The sequence below is a fragment of the Scyliorhinus canicula genome, chromosome 2 (assembly GCF_902713615.1).
Source record: "Scyliorhinus canicula chromosome 2, sScyCan1.1, whole genome shotgun sequence".
In the NCBI taxonomy this organism is placed as follows: Eukaryota; Metazoa; Chordata; class Chondrichthyes; order Carcharhiniformes; family Scyliorhinidae; genus Scyliorhinus; species Scyliorhinus canicula.
The window spans coordinates 106981370-107003655 of record NC_052147.1 but is presented as its reverse complement, the minus strand read 5'-3'; the positions used below and the strand labels follow the sequence as shown (position 1 = coordinate 107003655).

Here is a 22286-nt window from a genome sequence, read left to right as displayed (position 1 = left end):
ATAAATTGAGAGAAATAAAAATGGGGTGAAAGTGAGGGGAGAGAGCACAGTCTGAAGTTGTTGAACTCAATGTTAAGTCCGGAAGGCTGTAATGTGCCTAATTGGACAATGAGGTGCTGTTCCTCCAGTTTGCACTGGGCTTCACTGGAACATTGCAACAGGCCAAGGACGGACATGTGGATGCGAGAGCAGGATGGCGAGTTGAAGTGGCAAGCCACAGAAAGGTCCAGGTCCTGCTTGTGGATGGACCGGAGATGTTCTGCAATGCGCTGCCTTACACCCCCACCTAAATGAATTTGTTTTAATATAACATATCCCTATTTGTCAGTGGAATCACTCGTGGAGTGTCGTATCCTTTCCTCACAATTTTTAAGAATTAAAAAAAAAGCGTTTGGGGTTCTTGTCCAGTATTCTAACATGTATTGGTGTCTGGTCTGGGATCTTAACAAAAGTGCTGTGCGATGTTGAGTCATAAAAGGCGCTCTATAAGTCCACGTTTTTCTGTTTTAATAGAATGTTTGCTTGTCATTTTCTGATGCCCTTCAGATATGCTGTTAACAAGTTGATGGTGCTTTGAACTCTCCTCTTTTGGTTGAAGGCACTCAAAGTTGTGTGTTAGGATACCTTATTGGCAGAAAGAAGAAAGTCATAATCGCTGTTTTATTATGAGTTACATAGTACCAGAGGCAGACACCTGAACCTAGTTATCTGCCTCCCCCAAATTATTTGATGAAGTTTCTGTGCAGAATAGAAAGACAATATTTTTTAGAAGAAAAATAATTGGAGTAAAGATGATGTTTTAAATATATCCATCCAGTGAAATATTGCTTGAAGTTTCTTATTGTTTGCATACTTTCATTTTCTTGCAGGCCCTTCCATCAAGCATGATCATTGTTGGAAGCTACAGTGCTGTTATAGCAGCTGTGTTTATTGTGCTCAAAACAGTGAACTATCGGTTGCACCATGCACTGGATGAAGGAGAGATTGTGGATCAAAGCAGCAGTGAGATAACTGAGAGACATGCAAAAACTGAGCAGCAGGATGGATCGTCCAGGAGAGATGACAGCAATGGACCAGGGTGAGTGACTGATATACTGTATGCCTGACTACAGGCATTCAAATATGCTACTTATTTTCAAACATACTTAGTTGTTTGTAACTGCCTTACTACTTTGAACAGACAATTAATATTTGCCAATGCAGTGATTACCTGAATGCCAAAATAAATTTGAGATAATTGAGAGATTATTTGAAGTGATTTTTTTTGCAAGTTGACCAAGCTGTCAATTATCTCAAAATTATCTCAAAATCAAAAGTTTAAAAGCTTACTGATTATTACTGCAGTTTTTCATCAAGTTGTCTAGTAATAGAGGATCTTCTAATTTTATTGGATTGTTTTGGGAAGACAATTGTCTGAAAATGTTGGTGTTCTACATAATTTTATTGCTTTAGAACTTCTGTTACATCTACATTTGTCCTCAGTTCTGTGCAGTAGCAAGGTATATGCTGAATTAATTGAAAGCTGTTGATTAATGGTCACATTTTAGGTTGAGTGTACTTAGGATGATGGTGTTTTATAATTAGCAACAAGAATTAGCTTGACCTTTTATCTTGGGTTTTGTGTTTCTGTGGTAACATGCATCTGTAATTGATGAAAGAAAGAACTTGCATTTATATACATGTCCTTCAGATGTTGCAGAGTGCTCTTCGGTCAATTAAATGCACTTGAATTGTAGTCACTAGTTGTGCAGGCAAATCCAACAGCCAACGTGTACATATGGTTCCATCAGTAGTAATGGAATAAATAACCAATAAATATTTTTTAGTGGTGTTTATCAAGAACTAGGTGTTGATCAGGGTGAGAACTCTCCTCCACTTCAAATAGTGCCATGCGATCTTTTAGTTTGCGTCAACAGGCAGATGGGGCCTTGGTACAGTGTCTCATTCAAAAGGCGGCACAACTGACAATAAATTCCTCTCTTAGGCTGACACATCAGTACATTACTAAATTATAAGCTTCAGGATATGTCCTTGAGGTCCCATAACTTACAACATTATGGAGCAAGAACAGCGAAGTGGGATTAGGCCAGCGGGGACATGGCCTTCTTTCATAATATGAAAACCCATGATTTTGTGGTTCATGGTGAAAGTAATAACACTGAGCCAGACTGACTGTCAAAGATAATTTGGAGTTATGGTAGAGAGGTTTGCCATGGAAAGTTCTGTAATCCCCAACTCTGAGAAATGTTGTCCCATTAAACTGAGAGCTATACAATGTAACAGTCACTAAAATATGCAACACATTCAGACTAGTATATACAATCTCCCATGTTTAATCATTCCAAAGAAACAACCTAACGTATAAAAAGAAAAAAAATCCTAATTTTCTATTGAGGAGAAAGAAACTTGGAAATCATGGAGAAAGTAAAGAAACCCCTTTATTAAAACTGCATGTAAAATATGGACCGCACATTAATAATGTCCTGAACATTTGGGACATAAAACAAACTTGTCATTTCAGGAGATGCTCAATTCAAACCAATATTACTCTCTAAATAAAGAGAAAATTGAAACTTCTCCCAAAGTTTCAAGGGATGAACCCCTTACTGAGAAACCTAATGATTAATAAGGATTACTTTCCAAGTTGGTCCTGAAGGCATCAGAAATAATATACATTATAGTAATGTTGTCAACAGTATTTGTTCAAAACTTGTTTCAAGAGTCACTTCCGTCTGATTATTAATACAATAGAAATCAAACTTAAAAGATGCAATGACACAAATTAAGCACTGCTTTTAAACGTCAATGCAGTGTTTCTGATGTTCTTCCAATACCCTCTCTGAAGTCCAAAAGAAATAAAAGACATGTGGAAAAAAAACGCCAGGAGAACTTCTCTGCTGTCCTTTGAAAAGTGCCACAATATCTGTGCGCATCTGATTTGGCTTAATGTCACACCTGAAAGATGGCAACTCCGGCAGAATAGCATTCGCTCAGCTGCATCGAATTGTCAGTCTGAGCCAAAGCTGACACCTGATAATACCCTGAATCCAAGGCACGAATATTCCTACTGAGCCAAAGCTGACTCCTGATAATACTCTGAATACCTCAAATTTTCTTTCAATTGTGAGAAATGTTATAAAGTTTTTGCACTTGAAACGCTCACTAATTGTGGCTTAGCTGCTGGAAGAACTACATTTTTAAAACGAGAAACTCAAACAACTAAACCTCTTTCTATTGGCTAAAAGAATATTTGGGGAGAGAGATGCAGAACCAGCTGAAACTTGGATGAGTGTAGTTTTCAAAATTTGGACAAGGATAGATGACCAAATACTTTGTGGAAAAATATAATTTTGCACTGCTTGGGCAGCTTGTCATCTTTGCAATGACAGCTTGTATGAATTTTGTGTACAGGCTGTTAAACTAGATTCATGTTGGGAGCTTTGTTTGATTATAGAACATAGAACAGCACAGTACAGGCCCTTCCCACGGTGTTGTCCCGACCATTTATCCTAATCTAAGATCAACCTAACCTACACCCCTTCAATTTACTGCTGTCCATGTGCCTGTCCAAGAGTCGCTTAAATGTCCCTAATCACTCTGACTCCACCACCTCTGCTGGCAGTGCATACCACGCACCCACCACTCTGTGTAAAGCACCTACCTCTGGCAAAGTAGAAAGTATTGAATATAGATAGGTTGAAGCTCAGTTAAACATTGCACGGAAGAGGAAATTGGATGAATACTCAAATGAAGAAAATAAACCACTTGCACTCATCCAGCACTTTTTTACCATCCCAAAGGACTTGACATTAAATGATCAACTTCTGGAAGATTGTCACTGTTACGTAAGGCAAATGGGGCAGCTAATTTGTGTGCAGTAAGGTCTCACAAATAACAAATGAGCTTAATGGGGGTCAATCTGTTTCTGATTTGGCTCAGTAGGGGATTAATGTTGGAAGAAACAGCTGACTCCCTGCTCTTTGAATTTCCCCAGGGAGTATTTTTCTTCCATCTGCACCACCTGAGCAGACAGACAAGACAGTGCTTTATATTGAAGATTAGGAAGGTAGAAATAGTGCAGATAGCTTTGATGTGGAGGCAGCAAAGGACATTGAAAGCTTCTGTAATGAAATTATGTTCTATTGCGTCAAATAGCTGGATAACAATTCCAGTAAACAAAACAGCACACTATTATTTGAGATGAACTTTTGACAGATCTGGCTCATTCTCGTCTTCCCTTCATCTTCAGACAACGTTTGGTGCTTGCCAACGGATAGGGTTTGTTCTGATGTATGTATTTAATGTAATAGCACCTGATTATCAGGAAAAGTTTTGACATTGTGAACATTTGTGTCTTGTACTCTCTGCTTGCATAGAGTTGCAGTTCTTTCTTTTCTAAATTTGACTGTCACATTGGAAGAAAATATTAAAACTATTAGTATTAAAATTGTTTTGGTAGTTTAAGTGTTGGCCAATATTGTAATATTTCTTATCAACACAGATCATAGGCCACAGATGATAGGCATACACCCCCTAAACAATAATTTTTTGCGCTTTTGTGCACGGTAGCACAACTAGATAGCACTGTGGTTCCACAGCGCCAGGGTCCCAGGTTCAATTCCCCGCTGGGTCACTGTCTGTGTGGAGTCTGCACGTTCTCCCGTGTCTGCGTGGGTTTCCTTCGGGTGCTCCAGTTTCCTCCCACAGTCCAAACACGTGCAGGTTAGGTGGATCGGCCATGATAAATTGCCCTTGTAGGAGGGGTTACGGGGATAGGGTGGAAGTGAGGGCTTAAGTGGCTCGGTGCAGACTCGATGGGCCGAATGCCCTCCTTCTGCACTCTATGTTCTAAAACTTGCATTGCAGTAATCCCTAGATTGATTGGCCATGCTCAATTGCCCCTTAATTGGAAAAAATGAGTTGGGCACTCTAATTTAAAAAAAACAAAAACAAATGTTACTTCTTATCAGCCCAAACCTGAATAATATCCAGGTCCTGCTGCCTATGGATATAGACTGCTTTTGTATCTGAAGAAGCCCAAATGATACTGAAACTGATTCTCGAACATCACCCATTTCTGACCTTATGATAGAGTCAAGATCACTGATGAAGTAGCTGTAGATAGTTGGGCCTAGGATGCTCCCCTGTGGAACACCTGCAGTGATGTCCTGGAGCTGAAATGATTGATTCACAACCATCTTCACTTTTGCCAGGTATTACATACATAGAACATACAGAAGGAGGCCATTCGGCCTATCGAGTCTGCACCGCCCCACTTAAGGCCTCACTTCCACCCTATCCCCATAACCCAATAACCCCATCTAACCTTTTTGGTCACTAAGGGCAATTTATCATAGCCAATCCACCTAACCTGCACGTCTTTGGACTGTGGGACGAAACCGGAGCACCCGGAGGAAACCCACGCAGACACGGGGAGAACGTGCAGACGCCGCACAGACAGTGACCCATCGGGGAATCGAACCTGGGACCCTGGCGCTGTGAAGCCACAGTGCTATCCACTTGTGCTACAGTGCTGCCATTTGACTCCAACCGATGGAGAATTTTCACCCCAATTCCCATTGACTTTAGTTTTACAAGATCTCCTTGATGCCACACTCGGTCAACTGTTGTCTTGATGTCAAGAGCAGTTGTTTTCAGCTCACCTCTTGAGTTCAGTCCTTTTGTCCATGTTTGGACTAAGGCTGCAAGAGGTTAAGTGCTGAGTGACCCTAGTGGAACCCAAACTGAGTGTCAGTGAGCAGGTTATTGCTGTGTAAGGGCTGCATGAGAGCACTGTCTTTGACACCTTCCATTCCTTCACTGCTGATCGAGAATGGAGTTGTAATTAACCAGGTTGGATTTTTCCTGCATTTTGTGAACAGGACATATTTGGGCAGTTTTCCACATTGTCCGGTAGATGTCAGAGTTGTAACTGGACTGGAATAGTTTGGTTAGGGGGCATGACTAGTTCTGAAGCACAAGTCTTCAGTGCTTTTGCTGGATGTTGTCAGGGCCCAGAACCGGAAGTATCTTGTGCTTTCAGCTGTTTCTTAATATCAAGTAGAGTGTATCAAAATTAGCTGAGTAACGTCATCTGTAATGCTAAGTCTTGATTGAGGCCATGATGGATCATCCACTCAGCAATTCTGGCTGAAGATGGTTGCTTCAGCCTTGTACTTTGCACCATTGTGCTGGGCTCCCCCATCATTGGAAATGGGGATATTTGTGGAGCCTCCTCTTTCAGGGAATTACAGGGTCCACCTACCCAGCGGATTACAGGGTCTACGGCAGGGTTCTGAGGAATGTGGAGGAACAGAGAGATCTTGGGGTTCATGTCCACAGATCTCTGAAGGTTGCCACTCAAGTGGATAGAGCCGTGAAGAAGGCTTGGAGTGTGTTGGCGTTTATTAACAGGGCTTAAGTTTAAGAGCAGGTTATGCTGCAACTATACATGACCCTGGTGAGACCACTTTGGAGTATTGTGTGCAGTTCTGGTCACCTCACCATAGGAAGGATGTGGACGCATTGGAAAGGGTGCAAAGGAGATTTACCAGGATGCTACCTGGTTTGCAGGATAGGTCTTATGAGGAATGGTTGAGGGAGCTAGGGCTTTTCTCTTTGGAGGATCAGAGGCGACTTAATAGAGGTTTATAAGATGATGAGGGGGATAGATAGAGTGGACGTTCAGAGACTATTTCCTCAGGTGGATGCTGTTACAAGGGGGCATAACTATAAGATTCAGGGTGGGAGATATAGGAGGGATATCCGAGATAGGTTCTTTACTCAGAGAGTGGTTAGGGTGTGGAATGGACTACCTGCTGTGATAGTGGAGTCGGACACTTAAGGAACTTTCAAGCGGTTATTGGATAGGCACATGGTGCACACCAGAATGACAGGGAGTGGGATAGTTTGATCTTGGTTTCGGACAATGCTCGGCACAACATCGAGGGCCGAAGGGCCTGTTCTGTGCTGTACCGTATAGTTCCATAAATGAGAAACATATGACATACGATAAATACACAATGTAAATATATAGACGTTGGGTGAAGCATACAGAGTATAGTGCTACTCAGTAGAGAAGGTGGATATGGCAGGTCTACAGAGCTTTGAAATGATCTGGTGCAATCTATCTCATTCCTTACTGATAAACTTGACACCACTAATGCCCTGATGCCTTTTTTAACTGCTTCCCCCAGTCATCCGTAGATCAAAGTGCCATACATTAGCATTAGGACCACAGTGCCCTTCTGCCTCAAATGCAGTGCCAAACTGCTGAGTTCAAGCCCTGCTGAAGCCCATCACATTTGCTTTGCTGGCTCCTTCAAGGGCTGTTTTCTGTCTCTGGCACTGGTACACCCCACGATGTTTTCAGTCTCTGAAAACAGGCAAACATCAACGGTGCTGTTGTTGTATTTAGCATTAGGCATACTCAACTAGGTTGAGAAGATGGAGGCTGAGAACGAATAACAAAAGAGATCACTCGAACAATTGAATTTTACGAGAGGCGGTGGAAGAATTGGAAGACACATTTCAGTGGCAGTGTGAAGGTATGGCACAGTGTAATTTTGATGCCCCCTTAAAACCTCCTTTGGACCAGCCCCAGTTGAGAACCCTGTGATAGAACATATTTTTTTGTAAGATTCATTCATGGATTTTCCGTAAGGCTTTTAAATAAACTGAATATTAAAATGTGTGATTATCAGTGATTGCAATGCACGTCAGTGCTTGCATGAGTACATATGTGGTAGCACAGAATTTCTGAAAGTTAGTTGGCTGGCCTGGTGGAAATTATCAATCTGTTAGCCAGATTAGAATAGACGATGCCTAAAATAGTTTTTGTCTGGAAGGAATCTTTGACCGTGCAACGTGATTTTTTAATATTTGCTATTATGGCTGGCTGTCAGACAGATAACAAACAAATAGGAAGTTTTCTCCAAAATAACTGGCATGTTTATTCAAAGGATTGTATTGTTCTATAATACTATAATAGCTGACCAGCATTACATAGGATTTCTAAGGAATGTAAGATTTGTTGTGCACAAAAGACTTATTTTTTGCTTTGGCAATAAAAGATGCATTCCTTTTTTAAAATTACTTCTCCAATTCTCCTCCCATTTACTTCTGAAGGCACTAATTGAAAGAAATATCGTTCCATCAGTTGCTGTCATTCTCAAGTGTCTTTTTAAATGTTGTTCTTGTTGGCAATAGGCGGCACAGTGGTTAGCACTGCTGCCCCACAGCACCAGGAATCCAAGTTCAATTCTGGCCCTGGGTTATGATATGAAGTTTACATGTTCTCTGTGTGGTTTCGCTTCGGTTTCCTCCCACAGTCCAAAGATGTGCAGGTTAGGTGGTGTTGCGGGGGCGTGGGCCGAGGTAGGGTACTCTTTCAGAGGGTGGTTGCAGACTTGAATGGATGAACAGCCATTTTCTGCACTGTAGGCATTCTATGAATGCTGACTACACTGTATTCATTGCCAATCCCTGGGGGTTGACTGACTGGTGAGTGCTCAAGGTCTGGACCTTTGACTGCTCCTGTTCCCCCCACCTCCCCCCACCTCTCTAGTCCAATTGTAGCACCCACAGCAGAACCCAGGCGGAGATCAGATAACTCACTGAGCAGGAACTGAACCAGGGGATCCCACACTTCCTGAGGCCTTTGGAGGAAACTGCTATTCTGCATCATCAACAGTGAAGATGTATGACTGGTGATCTCTACCTCTCCCCTTTCAAGCTGACCTGGGAAGTTCTGTTTGATCTTCATGAACCATTGCAGCCCATGAGTGCTATTGTTGCCACAGTGTTATGTTAGGAATACTAAGCTTTTGACCCAGAAATTATGCAAGAACTATGATTACATGTTCAAATCAGGACGGTTTGTGATTTGGAGGGAGATAATGCTAGTTTTGTAATTGCCTATGGCAGAGCTGAGCTGTGCTCCTGCAGGATGCTTGGAGAGTTCCTCTAGGGTATCCTAGTACCCCCCCCCCCCCCCCCCCCCCCCCCCCCCCCACCCAAACAAAAGCTTGGTATACCACAGTTACTTTTAGTACCCCAAGTGAGTCAGCTGACAGTGTAGTCTTGAGTTCAAACCAGTTTTAGTGCTTTAGTACAATGGAATGAAGAGGAACTATTTATGCATTGAATTGGTCATTGGTTGAGTCATATCAGAAATCTGTCAAACCCGAAGCACTGTTTACTGGTCTAACTGGAGTAAATTCTACTGTCTGGAACTTTCCTGGTTCCAAGTAGTGTATACATTGATCTTTGGGAAAGTTTTAGGCGAGAGCCAATGGATTCACCGCAACTTCAAACCTACCTGAATACTTCCTTACAATTTGGTGTCTGTTCTGATACTATATTAGAATTATATGACTGATTTTTTAAGGGGTCTGCACACAGTGTAACCATGATTACTTCATTAGCATATATACGCATTATTATACCATGTCAGTAAGCATTCTGCACTCAATCTCTAATTTTCAATTTGAATAACATCAAACATATATATGTTTCAGTTTTCACAAAATCCAAGCTTAGTTGCTTGTCATATTTGATGAATTGTTGTTTAGCTTTTTAAAAATCTTATTCCCAGATACATTTTGTCTGTGGAAGTGCACATAGGAAAATTAGTGCATCCTGCTCATGAAGCATGATGAGAGGCTCACTTAGATAGTTGCTGAATTCCATGCAACCATGCAAGTTGCACCACTGTGGAACTGAATCAAATCCAACACAGCCCCATAAGGAATGACGGAAAACCGAAAGAATTGTGCTCCACTTGAGTAGCATTAGAAGGCAACATTGACAAAGAGCTAGAAGCGGATCCCTAACACCTCTTGACAATAGTTGGTGCATAACAGTGGCAATCATGAAATGTAGAAAGAAACTGATAATAATTACTTATTTATTTAACAGTTGCATTTGCAGCTGCCTTTTATTTTTGACCTTGTTTCAGTCACCCAGTCTTCCTTTTTTGAAAGGTAATGTACTTCACAAGGATTCTTTAGCACGGTAAAGGTACCATATCAATGCAGCTTGCACTAACACTGGCTATCAAACATCTTATAATTGTAGTAATGAGTGCGAATACAAAAGGTAGAGATATAAAATGGCATTGTTGTAATGTAGCAAAGTCTATATTAGTAAATCAGGGCTGATAGTGTTTAGTTGGATTATTAATAAATAAATAAATAGGTTTGCCATCCAGAAGGCGAGGATGAATGCTCAGAATAGCTTGCTTTCTAGGTGTCTATGTCAACAGATCAGCCCTTTCCTGTCTCAAACACCAAAAATTGCAGCTCTTCAGAAAGTCTCTTGGAATTAACAGTGGTTGTCATCTAACTAGTAAGAAAAAGTTTAAGTTTTAAAATATGTTTTTAAACATTTTAGGTACATGAGGAATTGCTTCACATTGCGCAGCAAGGTGGCACAGTTCTTAGCACTGCTGCCTCAAAGCACCTGGGAACCGGGTTTAATTCCAGCCAAGGGTAATTGTGTAGAGTTTGCAAATTCTTCCTGTGGATTTCCTCCTGGTGCTGCGCTTTTCTCCTACAATCCAAAGATGTGCAGGTTAGGTGGATTGGCCATGCCAAATTCCCCCTTAGTGTCCAGGTTAGATGGAGTTATGGTGTTTCAGGGATAGGGCAGGGGAGTGGGCATTCTTTTGGAAGGTTGGTCAGTGGGCTAAATGGACTCTTGCACTGTTACGGATTCTATGGATTCTATAAATATCTCCCCTTCCAAAATGTGGTTTTGTCCTTTTGGTGGTTTAAGCATCTAAATAAAATTATGGGTAGCTCTTGTGTTGTAAACTTGTGTGTTCCGAGATTAGGACTGACACTCTTGCCATAAACTCATTTTACTTCAGATCTTTCCAGCTCTTGGAGACAGATTTCTATCCCATCATTCTGGCTTATATTCAGACGAAGGGGCTGTGGCAATGTAAAGTCAGGATTGTATTCCACTGTTTGGACTTCAATTCTGCTTTTCCATCTGCTGTAGAAGCAATGCCAGGATAGTCGCTTGCCCTGCAAGCCTAAACTACTTTATGTTACCAAAGAATTGGGCGCTGCTTACATTTGGAAATTACTTATTGCTTCCAAGGCCATGGGTTGAAGCCCCACTCCAGGAACTTCAGCATGTCATTTGACACTTAAATACAATATTAAGGGATGCTGCTAGCATTGGAGTTCCCTTGGTGTCCTGGCCAACATCTATCCTTCGACCAACAATGCATAAGCAGGTTATCAAACCAGTAACTTGCAGTGCACAAATTGGCTACTCTGTTTCTTTGTTTTAAAAGTTTAAGAGTATTTCATTGGCTGTGAAGGTTTAGGGGATGACCTGAGGTCATGAAAGGTACTAGATAAATGAAAGTTCTTTCTTTAACAATCAAAAGTTTCAAATTACATCATTCAACCACGACAGATGAAGCTTGATCCGCTGTGTTTTGTAATTTGTTTTTCTCCCCTTTTCCCTGCACAGATTTTCCCTGCCATGCACCTTCACCAGCCAAGAGGACAAGCTGCCAGGCCTCTATCAATGTTGTCAAGCTGGGCACAAGGAGGTGTGTGAAAAAGGCCCATGATTCCCCACACCACACCACCACCCCCAACCCCTCACCACATCCCCAACCTTCAAAGTCTGCTCAGATGAAAGTGCTTGATTTCTGCTTTGCACCAACCCTATCACAACATTGTTTACAAATAAGGAATTTGGCATGTGAGGATGTTAAGTCTCTCAAATTAAGAAACTTTGAGAATCACGCCCAGATTTGATTCACCTGTTGATTTTTAAAAAATAAATACAATATTTATAATATATTTGGCAATTTAAAAAATATTGTATGTGGCTTATTTAGGGCCAACTTGGTGATGTTGAGTATTGCAACCATAATACTCTGCATTATAAAGTGGCACAATGGAGGGTTGTCCACCTACACTGAGCAATGCGTTTATGCTTTGCGAAATGTGGATTAGTAACTGTGACATCTCTGCGCACGAGAGTACAAAAACTTGATCGGCACACCCTGCCAGGGAAGCAATTTTAGACCTCTTGCCATCCTACTAAACTGGGTAATGGCAGAGGTTAGGAGCAAGGCTACCTGGCTGCTCACTTAGCAACAGAGATTTGAGTCTTTTTGGAATTGAACTGTGTATTAATTATGCTTGGGAAGGGTTACAAAGAGGTTTGTGGTTGGTTTGTCTGCACTCTAGTGCAAGTTGTAGTTGTCTTCCACAGACGTGAGATGATGTTTTCATTGAAAAAATAACGTGTGTTGTCATTACTTCAGGTTTATTAAGAATGAACATACCAATGATATTAGGTTATTCACGGTATCACAATGGGTAGCACTGTTGTTTCACAACTCCAGGGTCTCGGGTTTGATTCCCGGCTTGGGTCACTGTCTGTGCGGAGTCTGCACGTTCTCCCCGTGTCTGCGTGGGTTTCCTCCGGGTTCTCCGGTTTCCTCCCACAAGTTTCCAAAGACGTGCTGTTAGGTAACTTGGACATTTTGAATTCTTTCTCTTGTGTACCCGAACAGGCGCCGGAATGTGGTGACTAGGGGATTTTCACAATAACTTCATTGCAGTGTTGATGTAAGCCTACATGTGACAATAAAAAGATTATTATTATAATATAAATCACATTAAAGCATATGCAAATTGAAGGAATTTAGAATGCAATTTCTTTGGAAAGAAACTCATTACACATTTTCTGATGTTTTGGCTCCAAATCATTATTAGAAACTTTCATGTGCCAGCTTATATTAAAATGGGTGAAGCTGGTCCAGGGTTGAAATGAAAGGATATTGAGAAAAATAAAGAACAAATGGGATGTCTTCTTGAGGCTCAAAATAAAAATTAAGACCATCTCCAATTGGTAGGAAGTGTTTACATTTTCTCCTTGTAGTGAGAGATATGGGGAATTACTTTATACAGAAGGTAGGTCCATCTTGATTTATTTCTCTGTGTGGCATCATATGGGAGGCAATTTAAGATTAAGGGGTAAGGAATGGGGGGGGGGGTGTGGTTTAATAAATTGGAATTAAAAAAAGTTAGAATTGAGTAAAGAAGGGCTGTTTAGCACACTGGGCTAAATCGCTGGCTTTCAAAGCAGACCAGCAGCACGGTTCGATTCCCGTAACAGCCTCCCCGAACGGGCGCCGGAATGTGGCGACTAGGGGCTTTTCACAGTAACTTCATAGAAGCCTACTCGTGACAATAAGCGATTTTCATTTCATTTTCAAGAGAGAAGAGCTAACGGCAATTTTTCAAAGTGGTTAGATGTGATTCGCAGTGTCTTGACGACCAAAAGAAGTTGTAAATGATTATTGATAGTGAATTGGTTGAAAAAGTGATTGACGCAATTTACTGTCAGGGTGTGAGAGGTAATATATTTCGGTGAAAACTAAAAGTGCTGTTTTATTTGGAATGAGGACAGGTTTAGAACAGCAGGGACAGAGGTGCAGTTCACAAAACATTAAAAGCAGCCCTAAGTGCATAAAACTGTAAAAAACAAAACTCAAATGGAATACTGGGTTTTATGGCAGTTGTATAGAATTCCAGTTGGAGTAGTGTGTGGATTTTTAGCTTTCGTACTGTAGGAAGACTTCTGAAACAGAGAGGGTACAGCAGAGGTTCATTTGGATTTGGAAGGATTTGAAGAAATGCAAATACGAAGAAAATTGAGAAAAAATAGGTTGCATTCATTCAGACCAAGATTTGGAGTGGTGGTTTGGGTGGTGGGGGTTGACTTGATGTCTTTCATACTGTAAAGAATGGGAAGAAAGGGGCTGAGACCAACTGCTTCCAGTGATTTGAAGATTTGTGAATAAGGGGGCAAGGTCATAGTAGGATGGGAGTTGGGACACCAGCTGGAAAAACATTTTTACAGGATGCATTTCACATCCTCATAATCCTCTATCAGAGTTGTTAAATAGCTCAATGACCATGTCAACATTTAAAAGTAGGTTAGGTTGGTGGTTAAAACATGGTGATAAAGGAACAGGGACACATGGTGGGCACATGGGTTTGTTTAGATCTGCAGCTGTGCAGAGACGACTAAACATCAACGTTGAATGGTGGGGCTCTTTCCACTTGAGAATTTTGGTGGGAGTCTGTCACGACAACAATGAAAGTAACAATAACTTGCATTTGTGCAGCATATTCAATGTAGTAAAACATCCCAAAGCACTTCTCAGGTGTGTGTTCAAACAAAATTTGACACCAAGCTACACAAGGAGATATTAGGACAATAACTAAAGGATTGACCAAACAGGCAGGTTTTAAGGAATGTCCTAATGGAGAGGTTTAGGAGGAGAATTCCTGAACTTGGAGCCTAGGGCAGCTGAAAATATGGCTGTAGAATAGGAATATGAAAATAGAGAGGAGGAGGTTTAGTCATGAAGGGATTTAAAAAGATGAACATTTTAAAATTGAGATGTTGCTGCTGCACAGGAGCTAGTGGGAGTTCACGAACCCAGGGGTGAAATGTAAATGGGACTTGGTGCGAGTTAGGATGCAGATGGCAGAGTTATTGATGAGCTTAAGTTAATGCATGGTTTTGGATGGGAGGAAGCCCAGGAGAACATAGTCAAATCTGGAGATGACAAAGACCTGGATAAAGGTGTCAACAACAAATGAGCTTAGGAAGAGGTGGAGCGAGGAGATACTACAGAGTTGGAAGAGGGTGGTCTTGATGTCGGGTTGAAAGCTCACCTTGGGATTAAGTATGACACCAAGGTTGCAAACAGTCTGGAGCAGTCTCAGGCAATTGCAATAGAAAGTGGTGGAGTCTGTGGCTACAGAGCAGTCATTTGCTGGGACCTGAGAAAATCATTTTAGTCTTCCCAATATTTGACTTAAGGAAATTTCTGCTCATCTATCCAGTAGTGGTTGCTGAACAAACGGTGTGAAAAATAAGTGACAGTGCAGGGATTTGAGGTAGTGAAATCCCGAGGTAACAGTGCAGATATGGGAAGAAAAGCCATTGCTGATGGTTCTATTGTTATGACTGGATAGATAATAATAGAACCAAGTGAGGAGAGCCTGACCCTGCTGAATAATGGAGGAGAAGCGTCAGAGGACGATGGCATGGTGAACTGTACAAGAGTCTGCAGGCACGTTGAGGAGAATGTGGAGGGATAGTTTTCCATGGCCACAGAAACATGCTGTCACTTGTGACTTTGATAAAAGATGGTTAAAGTCATAAATAATAAAGATGTGGTAAATAAAGAGAAACCATTTCTAGTGGCTTATGGGTGAATAACCAGAGGGCACAGATTTAAGGTGATTGACAAAAGAACCAGAGACGACATGAACCAAAGCTCTTTTGACATAATGAGTGGGTAGGATTTAGAATGAATTCCTCATAGGGTGGTGGAAATTGATTTAATTATAGCTTTCAAAAGGGAATTGGATAGATTCATGAAAGAAAGTTGCAAGAATATGGAAAAGTGGGGCGGAAGAGGACTTCTTTAGGAATTTGCCAGGACCTGAAGGGCCAAATGAGCTCCTGTAGTATTTCCTGATACTATTCTACGATTTCACAAGGGCTGTTTCAGTAATCTTGAAGAGTTGGAAACCTGATTGGAGGTATTCAAACATGGAATTGTAGGAAAGATTAGCATGGGTTTGGGAACCAACAGCATGTTCAAGGAATTTGGAGTGTAAAGGGAGGCTGGAGATGGGATGTTGATGAGCAAGGACAGAGGGGTCAAGGGTAGATTTTGTGATAGTTGGAACAAATGAAGTATGGAAGGAACCACGTGCAGACTTGTTTTTATGTGGTGTCTTTCATCACCTCACAAAATCCCAAAGTGATTTCTAGTCATGAAGTAGTTTTGAAGTACGGGCACTATTGTAATGTAGGAAACAAAGTGGACAATTTGTATGTAGCAAGGTCTCTCAAAAGCATGTGATAATGACCTGACAGTTTATTTTAGTGAGTTGGCTGAAGGATAAATATTGGCAGGACACCAAAGAAATGAACAATAGTTTTGTGAAGTGTCCCTTGCAGTCTTGTGGATAAGTTTCAATCAAGGTTTTACTTGACAAGAACCATATTGGCATAATTTTTCTTTAGCTTCCTTCAAATTTCTCAATTACTTGTATTTAATTTACAGTGATCCAGGAGGTGGAATAGAGATGACTGAGTTTGTACGAGAAGCTACGCCTCCAGTTGGCTGCAGTTCACGCAATTCCTACGCTGGTTTGGACAGTAACCACCAGGTACGGTTAAGACAATGTTGCTGTGATTAGTGACTGCTGCTTAACATTGTTACTTTTTTGCTTTGGTTCAGAATTTTTCTAGCCAAATATCAGAACAGCAGTTTTGTTGCAAACTCAAACTTTTGATGAAAAGGATTTAATTCTGTAAATTAAACAAGCTGCATATTGTAAACATAGCCGCAAAATTCTAAATCAAAGGGTATTTTACATTAACATTTTCTTGTTCCACTTTTCAATCAATGTTTCTAATTTATTTTTACAAATTTAATATGGATAGCATGTAAGTTAAGAAATATCATCACCAGAGTATCTCTGAGTCAATCTCAAGAATGCTGGTTCTGACCAAAATTAAGTTTTGGCTAAAACAAAAGCAAAATACTGCAGATAACTGGAGACCTGAAATAAAATCAAAAATTACTGGAAAAACTCAGCAGATCTGGCAGCATCTGTGCAGTGAGAAACTGAGTTAATACTTCGAGTCTAGTGTGACTTTTGTACTGATGAAAAAAATAAACATACTGTTGAAGATTTTCAGCTTGCGTTCATCAGATTAATTCTCAAGAGTGCTAAGTTGTAAAGGGAGTAACAATTTATACTGCATGAGAAGAGAGTGTTGATTGGTTGGCAAGTGGGCTCTGATTGGTGGAGGTGTTACTATGGAGACACCTCTATCAACCAGAGTACACATGCCAACCAATCTGTGCACTCTTCTCGTGCAGTATAAATTGCCGTTTCGTTTGCAAGTTGGTATTCTTGTGAATTGTCTTGATGAACCCAAGCTGAAAAACTTCAACACCATGTCTTTTTTCAGCAATACTCAAGTTCTCTACTACCAAACAATTATGTGACTCAACTCTTTTGGTTTATAATTTCTTAGTACTTGGGGGAAAAAAAATGTCTGGAAACTGCATTCACTGAATCAAATTTACTTGTCCTGAGATTCAAGGCAACGCAGTGTTAAAAGTGACAGTGTCTTGCAAACACTTTTAACCACAAAATTGTTAGTATTAATTATGCACAGGAACACATCATGATAACAATTGGCATAATTATTTATTGTATCTAGAAAATTATTAGCTTGCTATCTTTGCAATATGGGTATGTGTTTTGCAGTTTATTTGCCTGTTGAAAATCACCTTAACAAAACGGTGTTAAGATCAAAATTGGGAAACACTATGATAAGTTCGAAATGATTACCCTCCTGGAGAAGTGTTAACTGAAGTTGAAGAACATAGACCATAGAACATGGAATTTACAGTGTAGAAGTCCCATCGAGTCTGCACCAACCCCTGGAAAGACCACCCCACTTAAGCCCACACTTCCACTCTATCCTCGTAACTCAGTAACCCCTCCTAACCTTTTTGGACACGAGGAGCAATTTAGCATGTCCAATCCACCTAACCTGCACATTTTTGGACTGTGGGAGGAAACCGGAGCAGGTTCTTTAATTGGCAGGATGTGACTTGTGTCCTGTGATTTGTGTTGGGCCTTCAAATATTTACCATTCATTAATGGGTTAGATCAGAGTTTCCAAACTTTTCCAGCTATGGAACCAATTAACCTCCATGGGTACTGATTGAACCCCTGAGAAACATTCTTATTATGTTGAAGAGTTAGACCATAAAAATTGTTTTTGCGCAATAGGACCAACATACAATTTTTTTTTTCCAGAAGTCTTTTCTATTTCTTATATGCAAAAATGCATTATACTTATTATTCAGTACTTAAATCTGACCTTTTTGTTATTTTTAATGGGAAAAGTAATACTGCCTCTTTTGCTCAATTTCATTTAATATTAGGAGTGCTGCTGGAGAGCCTGGGTTCTCATGTCAGGCACACACGTTCTCCCATCTCTCTCTCTCACACTCACACTCCCCTTTCGCTTTCTCTCTGCACACGTTCACATTCCTGTCTGGCTCTCTCTCTCACTATTTCACACAAACACACAAATACACACTCTCATCTCTCTCTTAGTTGCTCTGTGGCAGCTTCCCCTCTATTGCTGCACGGCTGCTTCTATCCTCGAGGCCACTGCGTACCTTGTTCCCTCGTCTGGTTGCTTTCGCTCTCTCCCTTTCCTAGATCTTCAAATACTGACTTTGTTGTTATTTCTAGCTCGCCCAATAAGAGACTGGCTTCTCAGTGCATTGGCTGCTTTATAGGCTGATTAGCATGCCTATCAGTAGCCAAAGTAGTGGGAAAGCCGCCTTTGATTGGACAAGCTGGAAGGACAGCTTTTTAGGAATTTTAAATGGCCAGATCTACCCTGGAATCCCTGAATGACTCCTACGTTACCTCCGTTTGGGAAACGCTGGTTTAGATGACGGGATAGAAAACCACATATTCAAGTTTTCTTTTTTTAAATATTTTAGAGTACCCACTTCTTTATTTTTCCAATTTAAGGGGCAGTTTAGCGTGGCCAATTCACCTACTTTGCACATCTTTTGTGTTGTGGGGTGATGCACGCGCAGACATGGTGGGAATGTGCAAACTCCACACGAGCAGTGACCCGGGACTGGGATCAAACCCGGTCCTCGGCGCTGTGAGCAGTAGTGCCAGCCACTGTGCCACCGTGCAGCCTGGAGGCATACAAATACAAGGAGATATTAATATGTGAAGTAAATGGATTTCTGTGTAGGCAAGATAGAACAAAATCTTTTCAAGATGGTGAAAAGTTAAGAGATTGTAGAAGCCCAAGTGGACATGGGGACTCGTGCAGAAAATACTAAAAAAGGCTAATGGAATGTTGACCTTTATATCTGGAGGACGAGAATACTAGAGCTAAAAATTACGCTGCATGAAGCCCTGGTTAGACCAGACCTGGAGTACAGCAAGCTGATCTGGACACCTCACCTCCAGGGGTATATATAGGCCTTGGGGAGAAATGCAGTGTAGACTTGCCAGCATGCTACCTGGACTGAGTTAAATTGGGGCGAGAGATTTTGAAAAATCTAGGCTTGTGTTTCTTAGCATTTGGAATGTTAAGGGATGATTTGATCAAAGTTTTCAACATATTGTGTGGAACAGATAGGGTAGACAGGGGGAATTACCTGCACTGGATGGCAAGTCTATAACCAGGGTATAGTCGTAATAATTGGAGACCGGTCTCTCAAGAGTGTAGTTGGGAAATATTCTTCCTGAAATGAATAGTATAAGTCTGTAACTTTCTTCCACAAATGGTAGTTGATGCTGTGTAAGTTATTAACCTTAAATCTGAGATTGATAGGCTTTTGTTAAGAAAGGATTATGGGGGAAAAGTGGGGCATGTGGAGTTAGGTTCAAATCAGATGTGATCTCAATGAATGGGGAACAGGTTGGGTTGTGCTAAATGGCCCACATCTGTTCCTTTGTTTCAAAAATTAGGTATAGAGAGTGAGAATTTTAAGACTCCTCAGTAGCCACTGTCGTTGTTGGGTGATATACACAACTGTTTACTCCTTTACACACCGATTACAACACGATCGAAGCAATGATGACAGAACCTTTGATGCTCAACCTATTAGGCTTTGTGAATATAGGTTTTTAACTCTTCAATTACTGTAAATAGTATTTTTTTGCCCTTTCCAAAATTGTTTTACTGATTTAAATCCATAACTTTCTAATGAATATTTTATTCTGCTTTTGAGTGAAGAAAGTAGGCATTTACTGGAGCTGACTTCAGCCAGTTTCCCCTGAATCTCAGAAAAAAGAACAAACCAACTTGTATTTGATAAGAGATAAAAATAAAAGTTATGAAATTAGAATGAATTGGTGCTTTATAATGTTGCTGAGAATAAAGTTAAAGACTACCTGCAATATCATCAGAAAATATGGAATGACTTGGCTGCTGTGATACTTTAGCTGTATTCTATGGATGATGTTTCGGCAGTTCAGCAGAATTGGAATTATAGTGTTCTCTTGAGTGTTCAATCACTTATGCTTCCAATTATCCTTGTAATCTCTATTTCTGTTCCTACCCGTATATTCACTTATCCTGTGTTTTGTGCAAGTTAATTAACCATAAAATGATTTAGAAACATAGAAAATAGGAGCAGGAAGAGGCCATTCGGGCCTACGAGGCTACTTCACTATTCATTATAATCACCACTGATCATCCAACTCAATAGTCTGTACCCACCTCTCTTTCCCCACCCCACCCCTTACCCTCATACCCGTTGACCCATTTTGCCCAAAAGCTCTATCTAACTCCTTGGAAAACAGACAATGTTTTGCCCTCAACTACTTTCTGTGGTATTGAATTTCACAGGCTTGCCATTCTCTGGGTAAAGAAATTGATCCTCATCTCAGTCTTGTATCCTCAGACTGTGACCCCTGGTTCTGGATTCCCCCACCATCGGGAACATCCTTCCTGCATCTACCCTGTTTCGTCCTGTTAGAATTTTATATGTTTCTATGAGATCCCCCTCATTCTTTTGAACTTCAGTGAGTATAACCCTAACTGACTCGATCTATCCTCATAGGTCAGTCCTGTCATCCCAGGAATCAGTCTGGTAAATCTTTGCTGCACTCCCTCTGTAGCAAGAACCTCCTTTTTCAGATAAGGAGACCAAATGGCACACAATATTCCAGGTGTGGTCTCACCACAGCCCTGTATAATCGCATCAAGACACCCCTGCTCCTGTATTTGAATCCTCTCACAATGGAGGTCAACATACCATTTGCTTTCTTTACCGTCTGCTGTACCTGCATGCTAACTTTCAGTGACTGGTGTACAAAGTCACCCAAGTCTCATTACATAGTCCCCTTTCTTAATTTATAGCCATTCAGATAATCTGACTTCCTCTTTTTGCTATCAAAGTAGCAAAGTACCACACCTGTCCACAATATACTGCATCTGCCATGCATTTGTCCACTCACTGAACTCACAATGAAGCATCTCTGCATCCTCCTCGCAGCTCACCCTTCACACAGCTTTGTGTCATTTGCAAATTTGGAGATATTACATTTTCAATTTTAAGTCATTTGATTCTGTTCAGTGATGTTATGCTAAAACTGAAGGGCGAAGGAAAGATATCACCATAAATACTGTGTAGAGTTATTGCACAAAGGCATAGAAGAAACATTTGAACCATGCAGTCTGTAATGATGAGATGCAAGGTCAATCCCCAGTATCAAATAATTAACTTTATGGAGGCAGGAGGTGGCTGCCAAAAGGATTTGTTAAATGTATATAGGATATCAAACAGCATGGTTTTTCAGTACATTAGAACAAAGAAGTATAGGTTGCATTTTGGTAAAGCAGAACTTTGCAACAAATGTGAAGAAGGACTTCTTGACACGAAGAGTGACCAATATTTTGGTATATTAGTGGAGGAAGCAAAATTAGAAATAAACAAAATTAGTATTAATAGAGGGGATTTAAAAAAATATCTTTCATGAGAGATGAGCATTGCTGCAAGGACAACATTTGTTCTCATCCCTAATTGCCTTTGTTCTTGAATTGCTGCAGTCCATCTTAGATAGGTACACCAATAATGTTATTCGTTAGGGAGTTCCTGGATTTTGACTCAGCAACAGCGAAGGAACAGGAATATGGTTCCAAGTCGGGATGATTTCTGGCTTGGAGAGGAACTTGCAGGTGGTGGTGTTTCCATGCATCTGCTACCTTGCTCTTCCAGGTGGTTGAGGTCATGGGTTTGGAAGGTGCTGTTGAAGGAGTGCTGCTGAGTTGTACAGAGCATCTTGTACACACACTGCTGTGTGTTGGTTGTTGAGGAAGTGGACATTAAAAGGTGTTGATCAGGTGGCCCGTTATGCCCCGGGTGGTATCAAACTTCAAAGTTGGTGGAGCTGCACTCATCCAAGCAAGTGCAGAGGATTCCATCACATTCCTGACTTGTGCCTTATGGATTGTGGACAGACTTTGGGGAGTTAGGAAGTGAGTTTTTTACGTTATTCAGGATTGTTGGTCCTGACCTGGTCTTGTTATATTTATTTTCTCGTCCAGTTAAGGTATTGGTCACTGGTAATCCCAGGATGTTGATGGTGGTTGGTTCAATGATTGTAATCCTGTTGAATCTAAAGGGGAGACAATGAGATTCTCTCTTTTTG

General features: G+C 40.9%; 1 protein-coding gene across 6 annotated transcripts in view; it reads left to right on the top strand.

The window, feature by feature from the left end:
- pcnx1 (pecanex 1) overlaps positions 1–22286 on the top strand; it is a 356856-nt gene that overhangs the window by 106677 nt on the left and 227893 nt on the right. For 5 of the 6 annotated variants that reach the window (XM_038784415.1, XM_038784439.1, XM_038784431.1 and 2 more), the window contains exons 2-3: positions 870–1078; positions 16130–16235. In XM_038784415.1, coding sequence (XP_038640343.1) covers positions 870–1078; positions 16130–16235 — 315 coding nt within the window. Of the gene's footprint in view, positions 1–869; positions 1079–11487; positions 11570–16129; positions 16236–22286 lie in introns of all 6 variants that reach the window. The other variant, XM_038784442.1, reaches the window with a different exon arrangement.